At 44.4% G+C, this 18,307-nt stretch overlaps 2 protein-coding genes across 4 annotated transcripts in view; one reads left to right on the top strand and one right to left on the bottom strand.

The window, feature by feature from the left end:
- Window positions 1-4,232: 4,232 nt before the first annotated feature.
- On the bottom strand, window positions 4,233-18,104 carry LOC120324757 (translation initiation factor IF-2-like). Of its 3 annotated transcripts, XM_039388828.1 has the most exons (3): window positions 15,965-18,104; window positions 11,718-11,814; window positions 4,233-5,768 (listed from the first exon to the last, which is right to left on the bottom strand). In XM_039388828.1, the coding sequence occupies exon 1, from the start codon at window positions 17,731-17,733 to the stop codon at window positions 16,615-16,617; it is 1,119 nt and encodes a 372-aa protein (XP_039244762.1). In that variant the 5' UTR covers window positions 17,734-18,104; the 3' UTR covers window positions 4,233-5,768; window positions 11,718-11,814; window positions 15,965-16,614. The 3 variants fall into 3 exon arrangements, with proteins under 3 accessions (XP_039244762.1, XP_039244763.1, XP_039244761.1); XM_039388829.1 differs by lacking the exon at window positions 11,718-11,814; XM_039388827.1 differs by lacking the exon at window positions 4,233-5,768 and having other exon boundaries at window positions 11,353-11,814.
- DHRSX (dehydrogenase/reductase X-linked) overlaps window positions 17,480-18,307 on the top strand; it is a 208,980-nt gene continuing 208,152 nt past the window's right edge. The window contains exon 1 of the mRNA XM_027751289.2: window positions 17,480-17,986. The gene's annotated coding sequence lies outside the window, so the exon portion shown is untranslated. The remainder of the gene's footprint in view (window positions 17,987-18,307) is intronic.

The following is an 18,307-nucleotide window of genomic DNA, read 5'->3' as shown; positions in this document are numbered from 1 at the left end:
CCGCTTTACTTCCCGACCCCGCAGTAGGGCACTTGGACAACAAGCACACTTGGCTGGATGTCGAGGTCACATATGGGCTGTTCACATTAAACATACTTCAGGAATGTTTCAAGGCATTACTTAGACTGTTAATTTTTTTTAAATGTTTCAAGTCATGGTTTTAGACTGATCAGATGCCCAAAGAATTTGTAGGCATGGTTCAGGGATCTGGTCCAAGTACACTGGGTGCAAGTAACCACCCTGCTGTCAGTGTCTGCAAGCTCAATAGGTACAGGTGTTCAGTGCCAGTTGGCCCCTGCCAGAGAATAATATTGCATATTTAGCTTCCTAGTATAGATGAACCTTTAGGGGCAGCAGTACAGCTAAACTAATTTTCATGTCCATCAGCAGTGGATGAACAATTTATGCAAAGATGAAAGAATTAATCTAATCTTTACAACTCGGTTGACTTGACACATATTAATTTCCTCTTTCTTAAGTAATGCTTAGAGCATTTAGTGATTGTAGATCCTTGGCAGAACAAAAGCAGGTAAAAAGATCAGTGCATCTTAAACATCTTTTTGTTCAGATCCATGAGAAGCTGTACCTTTGCATTGCTGCTGATTCCCATGTTTTGGTTCTATCACAGAATCACAGCATATGCCAAGTTGGAAGGGACCCACAAGGATCACTGAGTCCAATTCCTGGCCCTGCACAGGAACATCCCCAAGAGTCACACCATGTGCCTGAGAGAATTGTCCAAATGCTTCTTGAACTCTGTCAGGCTTGGTGCTGTGACCACTTCCCTGGGGAACCTGTTCCAGTGCCCAACCTACCCACTGGGTGAAGAACCTTTTTCTAATATCCAACCTAAACCTCCTCTGACACAACTTCAGGCCATTCCCTTGGGTCCTGTCCCTGGTCACCACAGAGAAGAGATCAGTGCCTGCCCCTCCTCTTCCCCTTACAAGGAAGTTGTAACTGCAATGAGGTCTCCCCTCAGTCTCCTCCAGGCTGAACAGACCAAGTGACCTCAGCCACTCCTCATATGGCTTCCCCTTAAGGCCCTTCACCATCTTTGTTGCCCTCCTTTGGACACACTCTAATAGCTTAGTATCTTTCTTATAATGTGGCGCCCAAAACTGCACACAATATTCAACATGAGGCCCCATCACTGCAGAGCGGAGTGGGACAATCCCCTCCCTCGACTGGCTGGTGATGCTTTGCCTGATGCCCCCTCGGACACAGTTGGCCCTCCTGGCTGCCAGGGCACTGGTGACTCATATTCAACTTGCCATCGATCAGTAACACCAGGTCCCTTTCCATGGCACTGCTTTCCAGCATCTTATTGCCCAGTCTGTATGTACATCCAGGGTTGCCCCATCCCAGGTGCAGAATCCAGCACTTCCCCTTTTTGAACTCCATATGGTTGGTGATTGCCCAATCCTCTAATTTGTCAAGGTCTCTATGCAGGACCTCCCTGCCTTCAAGGGAGTCAACAGCTCCTCCCAGTTTTGTGTCCTTGTTGTCTTTCTATTGCAGCACAAACCCAAAAGACACTGCTATCACATAACTGATGCACAGACCAGGCAGTGACACAGTACAGGACAGAAAAACAAACACTAACAGAAGGAGGTGTTGGGGCAGGGAATAGGTGGGGAGCAGGAAAATGCATGAAAAGCAAGGCGTGAAATATAGTGTAGATCAGCTAAATTCAAGTATGAGCTATGACAGGAATCACATGAAAGCAGTTCTGCATCATCTGCCGCTTCTAAAGTGTGCCCCATGAAACTTCAGCCGGAACACTGAATCAGCATCTTACTGCAGTCAACCACACTGTCTTTCCCACAGAAACTTCTCTCCACCTTCCACTTGAGGGGAAGATAAGAGCTCCACTGGGTCTTGGGGAACTTGTGGGCCAGGGCAGAAGGATCAGTCTGACCACGATCCCTCATGAACCAGTCTGTTGCTTACAGCAGGGGTCATGGGGTTAGGAGTTGGAACAACTGAGAAGTAAATCTCAGCAAATTTTACTCACTATCCTCCTCTCCAGACTTCTCACAGCTTTTTCCCTCCCAAGCAGAGATTGCTTTATCCCATGGCTTCTCAGTAATACCCAATTGGAAGTCAGGCACCTGAAATGGTTGTGCTGTTGTTCCAAGTGCATATGGCAGTCTAGCGTAGGCATCAGGAGCATGGTTCATCAGACCAAGGGTGGACATAAACATCTGAACTAGCTGTCTAGATTCCATTTATCATTTACTGAAACAGATACTTCTACAAAGGGACTCATGACCTTGAATATTGTGTGCAGTTTTGGGCACTGCAATATAAGAAAGGTATTAAGCCATTGGAGAGCGTCCAAAGGAGGGCAACAAAGATGGAGGGCCTTGAGGGGAAGCCACCTGAGGAGTGGCTGAGGGCATCTGTTCAGCTTGGAGAAGAGGAGACTGAGGGGAGACCTCATTGCAGTTACAACTTCCTTGTAAGGGGAAGAGGAGGGGCAGGCACTGATCTCTGTGGTGACCAGGGACAGGACCCAAGGGAATGGCCTGAAGTTGTGTCAGAGGAGGTTTAGGTTGGATATTAGAAAAAGGTTCTTCACCCAGTGGGTAGGTTGGGCACTGGAACAGGTTCCCCAGGGAAGTGGTCACAGCACCAAGCCTGACAGAGTTCAAGAAGCATTTGGACAATTCTCTCAGGCACATGGTGTGACTCTTGGAGATGGTCCTGTACAGGGCTAAGAGCTGGACTCAATGATCCTTGTGGGTCCCTTTGTCAGAGACTGAAATGGTTAATGATTTATGCATTCTAGGAGACTTTTGCAGGCTTTTGACTTGCATGATACCTCTGATGAGCAGTCAGGCCCCTCCCTCCCTCCAGTGCTGAAGGTGTGAAGTCCTGAAAAGATAAGAGCTGAGCTTGCAGGCTTTTGACTGTCAATACATCTGACGAGCAATCAGGCCCCTCCCTCCCTCTGCTAATCTTGAAAGGCGGGAACCAGGCGAGACACAAAAGACAAAACACACAGACCTAGGAGATGTTGGAGGCTCGAGGCGTGGCCCGTGACACTAACCATGGATATAACTCATAACTTCTTGGAGTATGGGGGCTTCCCTCCTTCACCCCCAGCAGATCAAGGCCACTTCAACTGACAGACATGGAAGCATCGCTGGACCCCGTGGGCGGTGACTATATACATCTGTCCACTCTCAGCTTTTCTTTGCCTTACTCTCCCTTGCTCTTATCCTGCCTTTCTCTCCCCTGTGCATTTTTCTCCTCCCCAGAAAGGTTATGACAGCACCCAAAAATGTTAACTTACCTATTGATTCAAAATTGTTAAAATAAACCTTGCTAGTATGTTTTTAGACACCGATTATTTAGTGTCGTTTCACTTTAATCCACCCCAAGGGAATTATTGATAAAAACCTGAGTTACCCCCTCTCCCCTTTTCCTGGGGTGGGTCGTAACACCCTTCCAACTTGGCATATGCTGTGATTCTGTGATCTCATGCTAAAGTTGCTTTCTGAAATGAATGGTATGCCAGAAAGGGCCTGTTTCCCCCCATTAATTCTAGAGGGAGTTCAGATGTGCTTCAGACATGATCACAATACTGCAGACACATAAAGTTAATGAGGTGAAGCTCAGACATTGTTGCCCTGTATAATGAATTGAATAATCCAGAAATAAGAATATCATATTCCAAGATGTGTTGTAGCTGAATTAACACAATCAAAGTTTTACTTAAAAAAGCATTGCATTTCCCACAATGTTTCAGTTTTCATTTAATCTAGAAAACACTGTAGAATGAAATATTATTTGTAGTATTGCTCTTGAGTGTCCACTTGACAAATCAGGATGTACCACAACCAGAACATGAGATGTTACATAGATTTTATGTGCAGGATTCCTTGAAATTTGTCTATTGCTTGATGTAGGTGTCAGCTTACTCATTTCTAGGAATTGGCTCCTTGTCAAGAAGAAAGCTTGTAATCCCTGTAGCCTTTTGCTTTCTCACAGTTTTTTGGGAGCAGCCGGTCTTAGCTTCAGCCTGAGGGAAGAAGCAATCACAAGCAGTGGTGTTCTGGGAGTCTCACACCCTCATGTTTTTTCTTCACCACGTTAAAAGTGTAAGCATGGCCATATGTGTCATTTCTGAGTTTCCCAGAACAGTACAAATTTACAGAGATACATAAGAAAGGCCTTCAGGCCTGTTAGTACGTGTACTTATCCACACGTACAAAGCCACAAGATTTAACAGGGATGTAAGAAACACCCTTCCTGGATCACCTCAGTGGTCCCCCCAACCAGTATTCTGACTCCAGCAGTGGCAGCAGGATATATTCTTTAGGGGAAGTATGTGAGTGTCACATGAAAGGGGGGTTTCCTCAAACCGTTTGTGTTTGTTTGGTCTGTCAACACCTCAGGAAAACCAAGACCCTTTTGCCCGACTAGTCTGACAGCATCCCATCATGGGGACTCCACTGATCAGCCTGCTATATTGGAAGGCACTTGGGCTAACTTGTTTAGGGACACACGCAGACGATGTATCAGAGCTGAATCCTTTATTACAATTTAGAAAGAGGGACCCCCTCCTGGGTCTCCCCACTTTTATCAAGTATGACTGCTGGTACCCTTGAAGGACATATGCTAAGCAGTGTCTGGAGTGACACACTTTATTAATAAACGCACTGATAATAGAAAATTGTAACAGGTTAAGGTTCGAAGATTGCAGTTGATAGTAATTGACTGCAAAACCGAATTTAAAGCAATGTACAGACAAGCTCTAATCACCAAGGAAAGCTAGCTTGAGATAATAATTCAGAACACACAGAGTAAGGTTCTTAACCCAATAGGCTTCCCCATGGAGAAGACAGGTTCAACTTGTTAACTGATCCCAAAAGTTGTGATGGAGTCTTCCCTAACTTCTCCCCTAACTTTTTACTATTTCTTTACATTTTGGTTGGAGCTTTAGTGATTCTAGTCATACACACTTTTGTTACTGATGGGTATAAAAATTCTCTTGCTTTGCTCTGAAATCACAGAATCACGGAATATTTCCACATTCCACCAGGAAGTAACAATTGCATTTAACATTATAATATCTGTACTGCTATAACTTTTGTTAGAATTTGAATAAAACTTCGCAGTTTTCTCTGATTTTAGCCCAGTCATCTTCCCACAGCAAGCCTACAATTTTCCACAGTCCATTCCCTCTCACACATCTGCAAAATCATGTAATTTAATTCATAAGTTGAAATTTGCAATAGTGTGACCTCCTTACCTTTTCTAGCAAACCATGCAGGGATTTTATTAGAGTACTTCTTTTCTTGCTCAATTGAGGCAGTTTACCATGGCTTATAGTACAATATTTGCAAAATATTAATACAATAATACTACTACTATATAAGCCCTGGCATACTGATATGGTACTTAAAACACCAGAAGTGTCTAGATATATTTCCCATTACCTGACCTCCAGTCATTCATTACAACCTTGAAACAGAGCATCTGACTCAGCTGCTCTCTCTCTACACCAGGAGAAGCTGCCTGTCTGCTGATGGCTTTTTTTCTCTATTTCTTTAGACACCTGTCAGCACCCACAGCCCTCTTTCTAGCATAGCATCCTTTGGCCTATATTTAGACTTTGAAGAGTAAGATGTTCTTAGTCTGCCAGGTATCGGGAAGGCATATTCCACAACAAACAGCATCCTCATTGCATTTTCAAGGATTCATGTTGCTTTGCTTTTCTTGCTGACCCTGTTACATCTTCCATTTGATTTAACTCTCTGTGTTGAAACAAAATAACACCTTGTCAGTAATGGGATTATGATATTAAAAATGTTACACACCATTGTCTTGTTTTTTATAGGTTGCAAGTTTAATGGTGTTCTACATCATGCCCCTCAGGTCTTGGATACTAAAGGATTTTGGTTACTGTGAGGATCTCAGCTTTCACTGCAAAAAGGGGGAATTTCTACTCCTCCTTATCGCAAAGAAAAGCTTGAAAACATTATTTCAGCAAAAATAAAAAATTTAAAATCTAGAATCAAAGTACCATAAAAGGCAGAGTTTATTTATCATTATACATGACTTTGGCAAGCGTGGAGGGAAGGGACATTCATTCATTATTTCTGAATGTTTGAAGGGGCAATACTGATGGTGGAGATTTCATCTTTGGGAATGCTTTGCCACCAATGTCTTTACAGCAGTAACAATATAATTCTCTCCTCAGTTTGTGTGAATATGAGTAGCCCTCTGGTCTCATTTATTCTCTCTGCAGATCTGGACCTTGATCTTGCAAGCTATTTATTTTGTACCCATAAAAAGGTGCTGCAGTGAAATGCAGTAGTGGTACACACAGGTAGGAAGCCCTGACTGTGCAAGATAATAGATCTTGCAGCTAAGCAAACTGAGTGCAAAAATTGGGAGACATTCAGTTTATCTATATTAAATTTGCCTTTATAGAAATCACAGTATGTTCAAATCCTGCACTGCTAAAAAAGAAGATAACGTCATACAAAATTCCTGTTCACTAAGTGTCCTTTACTCCAAATGTCAAAGGATGCACCTCTTCTCACACTCCCTGTTCAGGCGACACACAAACACCAGCATGGAAATAGAGGGATTTTAATGCAAAATCTGAAAGGTAGCTTCCTTTCGGTTCCATTAGGTGGAGCTCTCAGACAAGAAGAAATGAATGAAAAAAACAAGGCAGCAGGCACCCTCAGGAATTATTAGTACTGTACTATGCCGGTATTTTTCCCTGCCGAGAGCTCTCTCTTCTTGATAGAATTCATTTGTATCCAAATAGAAAGGTTATTACATGCTTTCAAAACTATTATTACTCAGCAACCTGCCTCTACAACTAGGTTTTCATTAGCTTAACACACTACCTAGATCAAGCTGCAAACTTTGGAGATAGCTGAATGCTGCATCACTGGTCTCAACATAAATAACCAGACCGACAGAGAAATAGTTTCGGAACAGAGTAGCAGAGCAGATAAAGAATTTAAGAGCAATACATAAAAATCAGAAAATTCCAGCAAGAGCTTGACCACTAATGATAAAAGTCCACTGATATTAATGGTACAGGATTCAGCTGAAAAACTGGCCATGCAGACACAAAGGCATAAATCAAATGGAAATGGCAAAATGTTTGCAACCTGATTTTCTGCCACTTTGCCATTCTAGTTTCTACTCTTGTTTTCATCTCATAGTTAACATATACATTCTTACAATGTTTTGGTGTAGCTCTCCCAATTCCTAGACAAGGGAAGGGACAAAGATAACCCTGTGTAAAGTACAGTATGAGCAAAGGACAAAATGCTGGGTACATATTTTCAAGGCTATTGACTCATACCAATTGTTTGTTATGTGCAATAACTTAGAAATGTCAATGTGTTTGCCAAATAAATTCTGTGTTTGGCAAAATGGGAAAAAGGAAAACAATGTTATATAGACTATTATCAGAATTAACAGAAATTAGCAGAGGTTGTCCAGAGATATATGGAAGGAAAGAGTCTGAACTGTTTCCTGTTAGACTCTACACCTTAGTCAAGCGAAATTATTTACTTAATTTAATCAATTCAATTGTGATTAAATCTTGCTAGTTTTATCTTTTATAAAGGCAAACGGGACACTTTTGTAACTGACCATTTCAGTAAAGCTTAGCCCGTCTCCTAAATTTATCCTTGATATAAAAATATGATCATTTAATGACCATTGAGGTGCAATGCTGGAAGGTGGTTTGTATTTAGTGTTTGAATATGATGTCTAGTTCCAGATTATTTTGCAACAAAACCTTTTGCAAACATTTGAACAGTCTGAAAGTCTGTTCCATATTCAAACTTTTTAAAACCTGTACTCTCTTGTATCAAAGTAAACACCATTTAGCACATTGCACTAAAATAAGTAATACTCAGTGCCTGTGAGACATGAGAACTAGCAACTTTGTTTCTGTGTTGAAATCAGTTGGCCTTATTATTTGGCAGGCTTTCATTTTACACACTACTCTAGATTTGCTTCACCAATGTAAAAAGAAGTCTTCTCCTACTAGTACAGACTGCTGCAATGTAAGAAAGGTGTCTTTCCCCAACACCGAAGCTTCATCCCTCACTTCCAGATTCTGCTCTGCACAGTTCCTCAGAGGAATGTTTTGTGACCAGGAATATCTTTTTAGCTTTAAATTTTTTCCATAAGCACCTGCCATTGACATTAGAAAGGTGTCATAGGTCAGATCTGACCTTTCCTTCTTGACACTGACACCATAGAGCAGGATTGTTCTGGTCTCACTGGACAAAGAGCACTGGTTGCAGTGGCGGCAGCTGCAACCCGTATCTGATGCAGAAGGCATAAAAAGGCAAAGCATCAGGAGCACATCTTCTTTTTCACTTTCCCTCATCTGCCTTCAGGATGCCCTTAATGACTGCAGCACAGTAGGCAGTTTTCAAGCTCTCCCCTGTGAATCTGCTCCTCTTTCTGATGATAACACAAATCTGTGGTTTGATATGCTCTATCCTCAGTCATTTAAGGCTGTGCATAGCCTCTACTCTACTCATCCTGAGACCCTTAACTCTAGTAGAGGGAGTTCTTATTATTATCCCTATTTTATGTCTTCAGGCTATGTGACTTTTTTAGCGTTATCCACTGAGCCAAGGGCAGAGTAGGAAACTGAACCCAATTCTGATGCATTCCAGCTCTGCCCATTGAACTATACTTGAAGGTAAGGTGACATTACACAAAGAGATGAGCGCAGGTCTGATTTAAACTTCAAGAGAGGGAATGTAGGTTATGGCAGTCCTACCCCGTTTCCCTAGATACCACAGAGAAGCAAGCAGGAGAAGGGTCAAGACAGTGGAGAGCTGAAGCACTTGGTGCCCCACAGTGAGCCTCTGACAAAGTCCTATAGGCACAGAACACAGCTGGTAAGATTCACGTGGCTAGGCATGACAGAATCAACATGACCATTTTCCCAGTGTAAAGCAAAAAGCTCTTTCCATAAAAGAAATTTTTCCAGCAAGAGCTTGTTTTAGGAGATAAGTGTTTTTCTGTGGAAATTTTTCCAGCAGCAAATTCTCAACTATCTGCTCTAAGTCCCCTTAATTCTCCAGCTTTTCGGTGTCCATGTCCTTGAACGGGTAAAGAAGTTCTCTTATTCATGATTTCCCTAAAGTACAGTCTAGTTAAAATACAGAAAGGCAATCTTAACTACGGAGATTTTCACATAGTTAAATTAAAAGTGTCAAGCTATTGTGACTAGATTTGTCAAAATCTCAATGATAAGTTCTGCTGTGCAGCAAACTGTGCTTCTTCCATGAAATGCTGGTGAGGAACGGCAGGATGCTACTTCTTAGGAGGCTGCAGGCATGCAAACCTTCTGGATGTGTCTCCTCAGCTTGCATCTGACCCACACACCCAGAGCTGTGCCACCCTTTTGAAAGGGAGAGCCTGAGCAGACAGTCAGTGCACATGCTCTGGGCTCAGAAGGAAAACACTGTGATCTTGATGAAAAAAACAGCATTCACACAGCCAAAATCCTGATCTGTTACTGATAGTGCTGCACCACTCTCTTTCTTTTCTTCACCTGATATTCGGGCATGGTGCCTTGAAGAGAACATAAATTCACTTCTCTTGACTTCTTTGTCTATTATATTCACTGGAAAAGTGCTCAGTGCTGGTACTGTGTCTCCCAATATGGTTTCTTTTTGAATATCTGTTTCAGAAAACACACCCCTGCTGCAGCACAGTGCAGCCTATAGCAATGAAGAGGAATAATAACAAAATCCTTAAAGACAGATCAGGCATTCTGGCTGCTATACTTGGTTCAAACTTGAATCTGAAAGGCTTCTATAGACCATCAAAAAATATTTTCCCCCAGTCTCACAACAGGTTATTGAATATTAGACATTTCTGCTAGTAATTATATGGGAATAAATTCAATTAGCTGAATTTGTTATACTTCTTAAAACCAAACTTTTATTTGCTCTGAATAAATTTAGTCTCCTGTTTAGTAACAGTCTCCTCCTAAGTTTCATTAAGATCTCATCCTGCCAATGGCTGTGCATCTGCTAGTAAACAAAGGTGCTTTGTGAGATGCCGTGATAAACAAAGCTTCCCAGTCGAGTTACATGTTTCACTCAGGACTGATCTGTTCAAAACCTGGTAATCCTGCACATTTGTTTAAACGAGTGGTTCTGTCATGACCAGCCCTGACCTACTTTCCCCAATGCCTTATTTGTTGCACACACATTTCAGCTTTCCTCTGACTATCATCCAAACACAGACTGCCTTTTGCTATCTCTTAGTAAAATGCTCAAAACACTGGGGGTCCTGATGAAGGGACACCAACACCACTTTGCTACAGAGAAAGTACAATGTATTGTACCCATTCAAACCAGAGGTATTAACCTGTTCCTCAAGCAAGCTTGGGATCCATTTCTCTTAGCTGGCCAGTTTGACGTTTTATGGCAGGGAAACAGAGGAGCAAGTCAAATATAAAAAAATTTTACAACTCCTGCAAAAAGAAGTAATCTACAGAAGAAAGATGCAATTAAAGGGTAATAGCCATTACCCATGACCATGTCTAACCTCTCTTTACTATTGGCAAGAGATAGATGGAAGATTAAACTAGTTCACTCCCTCCACAATACATTGTTCTTCATCTTTTAAATGACACACAATAGAGCCTTCTGTTAGACATATCAATCTCTTTCACATTGCACATGAGCTATCATTTTTTTCAGGACATCTTTCTGCTCTTTAAATGACAGCTTGATTGTTGGAGACAATCTCCATCACAGCAAAACTGTTTATCTAGTGGTTGAGTAAGTGGAGCTATTAGTCCTAAGTCCAGTTGTGTGGTCACTAGCTAGAGAAAATCATTTCAAGTTGAATGGATTCTGTTTTGATGTCCAATATCCAAATCTTTAACTCAAAGAGGGTTCTCTAAAGGTTCATGCAAGAACAGAAAGCTTCTCCCCCAGTTCTTCCACTGAACTCTTCAGTATGATATTGGGCAATTCCTAGATGTTTTCTAAATAGTTCACCTCGAGTTTAGTTTTCAGTAGAGATTTTTCATTGCAAATGCATAGTACAAAAAAGACAGTTTGTATTTCAATGCAAATAAAAAAAACATAACCCAAGGTATTGGTAGAGTGCTTGTGTAGGAGTGTGTAGGATGAGTTAAGTGGGAGGGAAAGGGAAAGGGAAAGGGAAAGGGAAAGGGAAAGGGAAAGGGAAAGGGAAAGGGAAAGGGAAAGGGAAAGGGAAAGGGAAAGGGAAAGGGAAAGGGAAAGGGAAAGGGAAAGGGAGGCCAAATTAATTAATCTACTTCTCTCTCCCTGCACTAAATGAAAAAAAGACTGGTAAGCATATTTGAAAAGAGTCAAGCAGAAAAATATTTATTTACAAACTTCTCCACCATTGTATCAGGTAGAAAGGAGGAGGCATTAAAATTTCATCAGATTTCTCTTCTGAAATCTGATGGAAACAGAGGGGAGCCATATTAGCTACCTCTTAGGATGGACATGTGCCCAACATAAGCTCTCTTTCACCCTCTGATCCAAAAGACATGTATCAAAAAACATTCATGGACAATTAGGTCAGAGATACCTCCTTTGCTCCTCCTTTTCCTTAACTTGCTTGCTGAGTTTATTCCAGGTTTTCAAATTCCTGTTGATAAAATTGAAGAACAAAAGTGCAGCTAGGGCTTGTGCAAGTGACAATTTTCAGAGTACCTTCATTCTCTAAGCAGCTTGACTTTTCTCGTCAGGGAAGCATATCTGTCAAATCACATGTTCCTCTCCCTAAGATCCAATAACAGGGCGCTGATATCTGAAAAAGGATGATATGTGGGAACACACAGTATTTAGCAAAGTTACAATAATACAACAAGGCAATCCACTTTCTACTACTCCTGGACAGAAGAATTAAGTAAATCACCTGACCTTGGATAGCGAAGCAGTACCACAGTCAGGAGCAGAACTGAGCTTTCCCAAGTCTCAACCCCACTGTGCAACCACAGGGCCACATAACTTGCTCTCACAGTTTCTTAGAAACTCTGAGCCACTCTGGCAGACAATGACATCATGAATAAATCCAGCTGGCATCAAACACAGCCTTAGCTAGGTACAGGATGAACTTCAGCCTGGGGAATACAGCAAACATGGTCCCTATGGCCAGGCCATGTCAGTTCCTGCACCATCACACAAACCATACTCCCTCTTTTTCTGGGATGAGGTGTCAGGTTTGGATCAGGAGCAGCACAAGGACAGCCCCAGCAGTAAGTGTTTGAGGGCATAGCACAAACACCATCCCAAATGTAATTATTTGTGCCATAAGCCAGATGCCCTGAAAGAGGGCCGGGGGGCCTCTAAGTAAACCCAAAGGCAAACAGAACTGTCCATCCTCTACTGTTATCTCCTCTGAAAAGCTAGGAGCGCTTGTGTCAGCAGCTTCGAGAGCGTCTGGAAAAGTAGAGCTACCTGATTTTCTGTCCCAATTTGAGGCTTTGATTTGATAAAGATCCATTCTTACAGCCTTGAGTCATTTTAGTTGCTTTTTCTTGCCTTTCTTTTCCCAAATAGTCTAACCTGGAAAGTGGAACTCCAGTACCCCAGGAGGGTATTACTGACGTGATGCAGCCTGACAATATGTAACTCCTGTCTCCTTCTTGCGTTTCTACTCTCGAGTATTCTATAAAGAACATCTTTTTTTTTCAAAGCTGCATTGTTCCAAGGACTCAGTTAATCTGTTCTTTGCTGTGGCCAATAAGTGCTTTTTTTTATCCCCATAAATGACCACTATTTGGTACCTCTCCTCACTGTGAATTTTTCCAAACTGTAAGGTCTTACACCCCCTTATGTAAAGCTACATCTTCTGAATAATGCATATAGATTATGAACTCCTATGATTTTTCTTATGGCTTTGATTCATCCAAATAGCTGACCAAAGGGAAGTCCATTAATTAACATTACTGATAACTCAGATCTTCTTTTCTGGCTCCCTCTTTGGGAGGGTTATTTGTTCTGTTTGTTTGATTGCTCTTCATGCTGCGTGTTCATGTCTACCCAGGTTTTTATGTTGTGTCCATCATCATGAAATGTGAGATGACTGATAACTCTCTTCTAGTTCACAGAACAGATACCGTCTGAGCAATAGCAGATTTTGGCCTAAAAAGCAGTACTTGAGGCCTGACATATAATCTGTGGATTTGTCCAATCTAATTACTGCCACTTGCATCAGTGTTTTTATGATATAGACACACATCCGCTCAGAAAAATCACTAAAGCTACAGAGGCAGCTGCCAGGCAATCGTTCCATCACTTCTGACTTGGAAATGATTTGAAAGATGCTATAGAGATGGAAGGCTCAGAAAAACATCATCGGTCCTTAAACAACATATTTTCCTTTGAGTCTGCTCATAGTCAAGTACTCTTTTATTAGATTAGACTCAGTTTTTCACTAATTTAATTGTCCTTTCTTGTAATCAGGTAAAATTCTGGTTTTGTTGGAGTCAGTAATAAAACTTCTACAGCAAAAACTACTGAATATATCCATTTTTAAGATAATAGACTGAGAGTTGGGCTAAATTAATATGCATTGAGAACTGTGCAGCAATGCCAGACAAACTGCCATACCCAAGCTCATTTGTTGACAATTACCATTAGTGTTTCTAACATGTGTGGCTCTCTTCAGTGCAGACACATTCCAGGAACAGTTGGCCATGCGCATTCACTGGGCATCTTAGACATGTTACTGGCACTCAGTCTCTATGGAATTGTTCTAAAAGTCTCAAAATCATTCCAATAAACCAGAAAGTATCTCCTTATATTTTTTTGCATTTAAAATTCCCATGAAGTCATTGAAAACTGGGCATGCAATGAAAGATCATATTTCGAAATGATCAGTCTGTGTTTGACCACCTGCACCAGAATCACCTCAAGCTAACACCAGTGTAAATTACAAGCCTTTCACTGACACCCCTAAAATGATATGCAAAAGCAACTGCCCTATAAAAAAAGAAAGGGATTAGGCTGATTGGATGTTTCCATTGGTAAGGAAATTAAAAAATGTTATTTATTTCAATCTGAACTCATCAGTCTTCTTCCTGATCTGCCCTTGTCTTCGCTGAAAGAGGGAAACACATTGGTTTTGCATTGCTGCTGAGCTCGGGTTTACAGTGAGAGAGGATTACGTTATGACTTCTCCAAGCAGCAATCTCTGTCGGCACAAGCTTTATTCACCACCACAGACCACTGGTGGTTCCATTCTCAAACATGGCAGCCCTCACCCAGGGATCCAATGGCTTCAGATCCTATCCCAGACCAGGGATGTACTATGAGGATTTGTGCCCATTAGTGGAATCCAGGGTGACATAGACTGTCCAAGCCTAGGAATATAAAACTGACCTTGTCTTTCCAATAGGTTCTAGCAGGTCTGACTAAACATCCTGGCAGGAGGACTGGAGGTCCGACAGGCAGTGAGGATAACTTCATAGTGGCTAAGGTTGCCTGTGAACATAACAAGAAATAGCCCAGTCTCCTTGTGCCATCTACGTCGCATAAGCATCCAGTACATTAGCATGGGATTTAATTTGGGCATTTAAAGCTGCCTGCATAAGCTTGTGACTGTGGGTCTTTTCACTGTGGGTCTTTTGTGCATGTTCTTCCTTGCTAATATGTATTTGCTGCAGCACATTTTCAAAGGGAATCGAGAAAGAGAAAACTAAAAGCTACATATATTAGTATTCCTGTTTAATTTAATATCAGATTACAAGGTGGAAATTAAAATGATTTTTCTGTCACTGTTATCTCTCTTCACTTGGCAAAGATCGATTTCCTTCTTCCCCACTGCTTACTAATAAGACATCTGAAAACTAAGATGGTTTTTATGTTTACTTCCTTGTTTAAATCAGCTTTCTCAACTAAGGACAGTTTTGGCAATATATTTGCTGTTTAACTTGTGATTTCTGTGTTGGCTCAGGCTCCACCAGTGACAGAACATCAAACACAGAGAAGCTATATATTTTTAATTATGCAGGGATGCCCTCGTGCATAAGTACATGCAAATTAAACAAACAGAATTCAAAACCGATTCAGAACAGATTGTGCATGTTACACAATCAATTGCATTTTGGGCTCAGAAAAGATGGTGCACTATTTTGCTTCTCATGCTGACAAGCATGGAGATTATCAGCCATCACTTGGTACAGCATCATGCCATTGCTACTGCTGTGTCTGGTACTGCCAGGTTTGGTACCACTTTATCGAGAGCTGACAAGCCAAGGCAGGCTGACGGCAATACACGAATGCTCGAGTGTGAAATCAGCTGAACAACTGGTCTACACAGAATAACACTTTTCTACAAAGGAAATACCAATGTCCAGCAAGAGGATTTGAAAAAATATGTCTCAAAGAATCTGACATAAGCACCCAGCCATCTGCCTCCAAAATCTAGCACTCTTTTGAAATGAGAAGGATAAAATAATGAGAAAAGTTGCTGTTTGGAGTCCAAGCTGCATTTTATGAATTTGGTACTTGCACTCCGGTGGCATCACAGCTCCAAACAAGATGTAGTTATTTCAAAAGACAAAAAATGTTCAGTGAAAGTCCTGCAGGGCAAGGTGGTCACATGAAAATGAAAAGGAAGGAAATGCGGCCATCTGCATACTGCAGATGAGGAACTAAAATATTAGAGACAGAGGCAGCACAGTGGATATCCCTAAAGAGCTGACCATTCCTCCTGCACAAAAAAACTGAGCTTTTTTGGAAAGTTGAGTAATGTGTCCTGCAATACATTCTCTTGGGATATTACCTCACACCCTTTAGACATTTCACTGTATCGGAAGTCTCCTTATTTAAGAGTCTAATATTTCTCTTTCATATTTTCTTCCCATTCCATCTTAAATACCCATGCTCAGCATTAATAAGAACTTTTCATCTAGAGTGTTAAAGCCTGGAATACCTATATAGCAGTATCTTACCTTCTTCCTCTCAAATTTGATTATCCTTCATTTATCCACTTTTTATATATTGAAGTTTTAATCTTTCCGTCTCCCTGTCAATAAAGTTGCTCTTGTCCTTCTCTGTGGATGATGTCTCAAGGTTTCTTTCAGCCCTATCTTACATGGTTCCATGATTTTCTTCAGTGTTTCTGTATTATTGTTATGGTTGCACCCAGAACCGAAATCCAGTGAGCACCTTCTGTGAAGACCTGGCTCTGCCCCCGCTAGAAATCCAATGTGATAACTCCTTGCATTGCACCAGAAGCTGCTGATGCCGTATGAGCAGTCTGTGTATCACTGAGGGTGCTCTTGCCGGCCACCTGCTTGGGTCACCTAAGGGAAGGGTGCCTGCATCTCTGGTTGCCTCCCAGCGCAGGGGTGGACTTGGGGCACCTGGTTCCTTGCCAGGAAGCCTGGAGCCGGCCAACTGTGCTGGGCCGGCAGGCAGGTGTCTGGACACACTTCAAGCGCTGAGTGCCAAGGTTGGCGTGCACGGGATGTGTGGCTGTACGGGCACTTCTGGCACTACAGAACTCTGAGGTGAGTTGAAAGCTGCACCGGAGCTGCTGCTGGGGTCGAGGATGCCAGGCGATGGTCTTTGATCCGATTTCCATCTTCCTGTCCTCGCTCTATTTGTCCTGAGGCGCCTTTGGTGCATATACCAAAGACCACGGAGCCACGGGGGAAAACCTGTCAGGTTGTGACCCATGCCTACCTGCCTGGAAAAAAAAAAAGTCCTTTAATTTAATCGGAGGTGGGGAAGGGTGACCTTTCCGCTTAGAAGACGGCGACAAGCCGTCCTCCCCGCCGCCAGCCCCCGCCCCCGGTCGGTCTCCGCTGGGCAATGAGGATGCTGAACATGCCAACTGCTGGCGGAGGGGGTGGACGGGGAAAGGAAACCCCGTTTCCTCGCACCCCTCCGCAGTTACAACCACAGCACGCACCGGGGGACGGGGCTCACCCACGGCGCGGCGGCGGGAGGCGGGGGGACCGCAGGAGGCGGTGGCGGAGGAGGAGGAGGGGGCGAGCGGCGGGAGGGGAGGGAACACCTCGGCTGGGCGGAACACGCCGGCCGGCGCGGTCCCAGTCTGCCGCGGCCGGGCTGCTCGCGCTGCCGGCGGCTCCCCATCGCCCCGCACGCTCCCCTCGGGGCCGGGGGCGGCGGCGCCCGCCGCATCCCGCCCGCAACTTTCCCTCCCCCGTGGATGGCTTTCGTTGGAGACCCGCAAGGCAACCGGGCGCTTGACACCTGTCCCCCATGGGCCGCCCCCGCGCTTAAGTTTGCCGGCGCCCGGCCCCCCTCCGCCGCCGCCGCAGGGCGGGCTTGAAGCCGCGGCGGGGCCGCGGTGCCCATGGCCGGGCGCCCCGCCGCGCCGACCTGTCCGTGCGCACCGCCCCGTCCCGCCCGCCGGGGACCCGCCGCGCCCGCCCGAGCGCCGCAGCGGGGGCGCTGAGGGAGGCAGCCCCCGTCTCTCCGCCACCGGATCGGCGCCAGCCGCCGTTGCCCGCCGGGTCGCTGGCGGCGGCGGCGGTGGCGGGGGCGGCGGCGGGGCCGCGGGATCCGTCCGCGCTCGCTGCCCCCGTGCAGTTCCCGAGTCGTCTGTCCTCGGCGGCGGTCCGCGGGTGACATGCAGTCCCTCATCTCTCCGGTGACCAAGGCTATCCTGGTGGCTTTGTTCATCTTCGCCATCCTGCTGATCCTCTACGTGATTCTGTGGTACATCTGCCGCGATGTGGATTGCGACCATGGGATCTGAGCGGCGCCGCGGGGACAGGGTTTAGGAGCCGGGATTCACCCCGCGGGGCCGGGAGCGGCAGCGAGAGCCCCGCCGGGCGGCAGCCGCCGCCACTGCGGCCGAGCAGGGGAAGGGAAGGAAAGAAAAGAGGAAAAAAGAAGAAAAAAAAAAGAAAGCGAGAGAAGAATCTAGCCGAAAGAGCCCGGAGGACAACTGCGATCAAGAAACCAACCTGAGCTTGACCTTCAGAGACCAGGGTGACCCGGTAAGTCTCTGCTCTCCGCGGCACGGGGATGCGCGGGTGCGGCGGGGCTGCCTCCCTCCCTCCCAGTCCGCTCACTCTCCTCTCACACACAAAACACACACACCTCCCTCTCACATGCACGCACATGGATGTGGCACAGGCGCCCCACGGCACGCGCACACACACCAGTGGATGTGCGTGCCTGAGTGCCTGCTGCACGCAGGGATGCCTGTCCCCTGGCGACATGCAGGACCCGTCCTGCTGGCCGGGATAAATTGTACCTGCCCCCATCTCCGTGTCTCCCCGCTTTAATTTTCGAGAGGTGACAACGCGCAAAAGGCA

This window comes from Pipra filicauda, unplaced genomic scaffold (genome assembly GCF_003945595.2).
Source record: "Pipra filicauda isolate LSUMZ 115617 unplaced genomic scaffold, ASM394559v2 scaffold68_size4259465_pilon, whole genome shotgun sequence".
NCBI lineage: Eukaryota > Metazoa > Chordata > Aves > Passeriformes > Pipridae > Pipra > Pipra filicauda.
The sequence above is the reverse complement of the archived record's forward strand: the minus strand, read 5'-3'. Positions and strand labels throughout refer to the sequence as shown.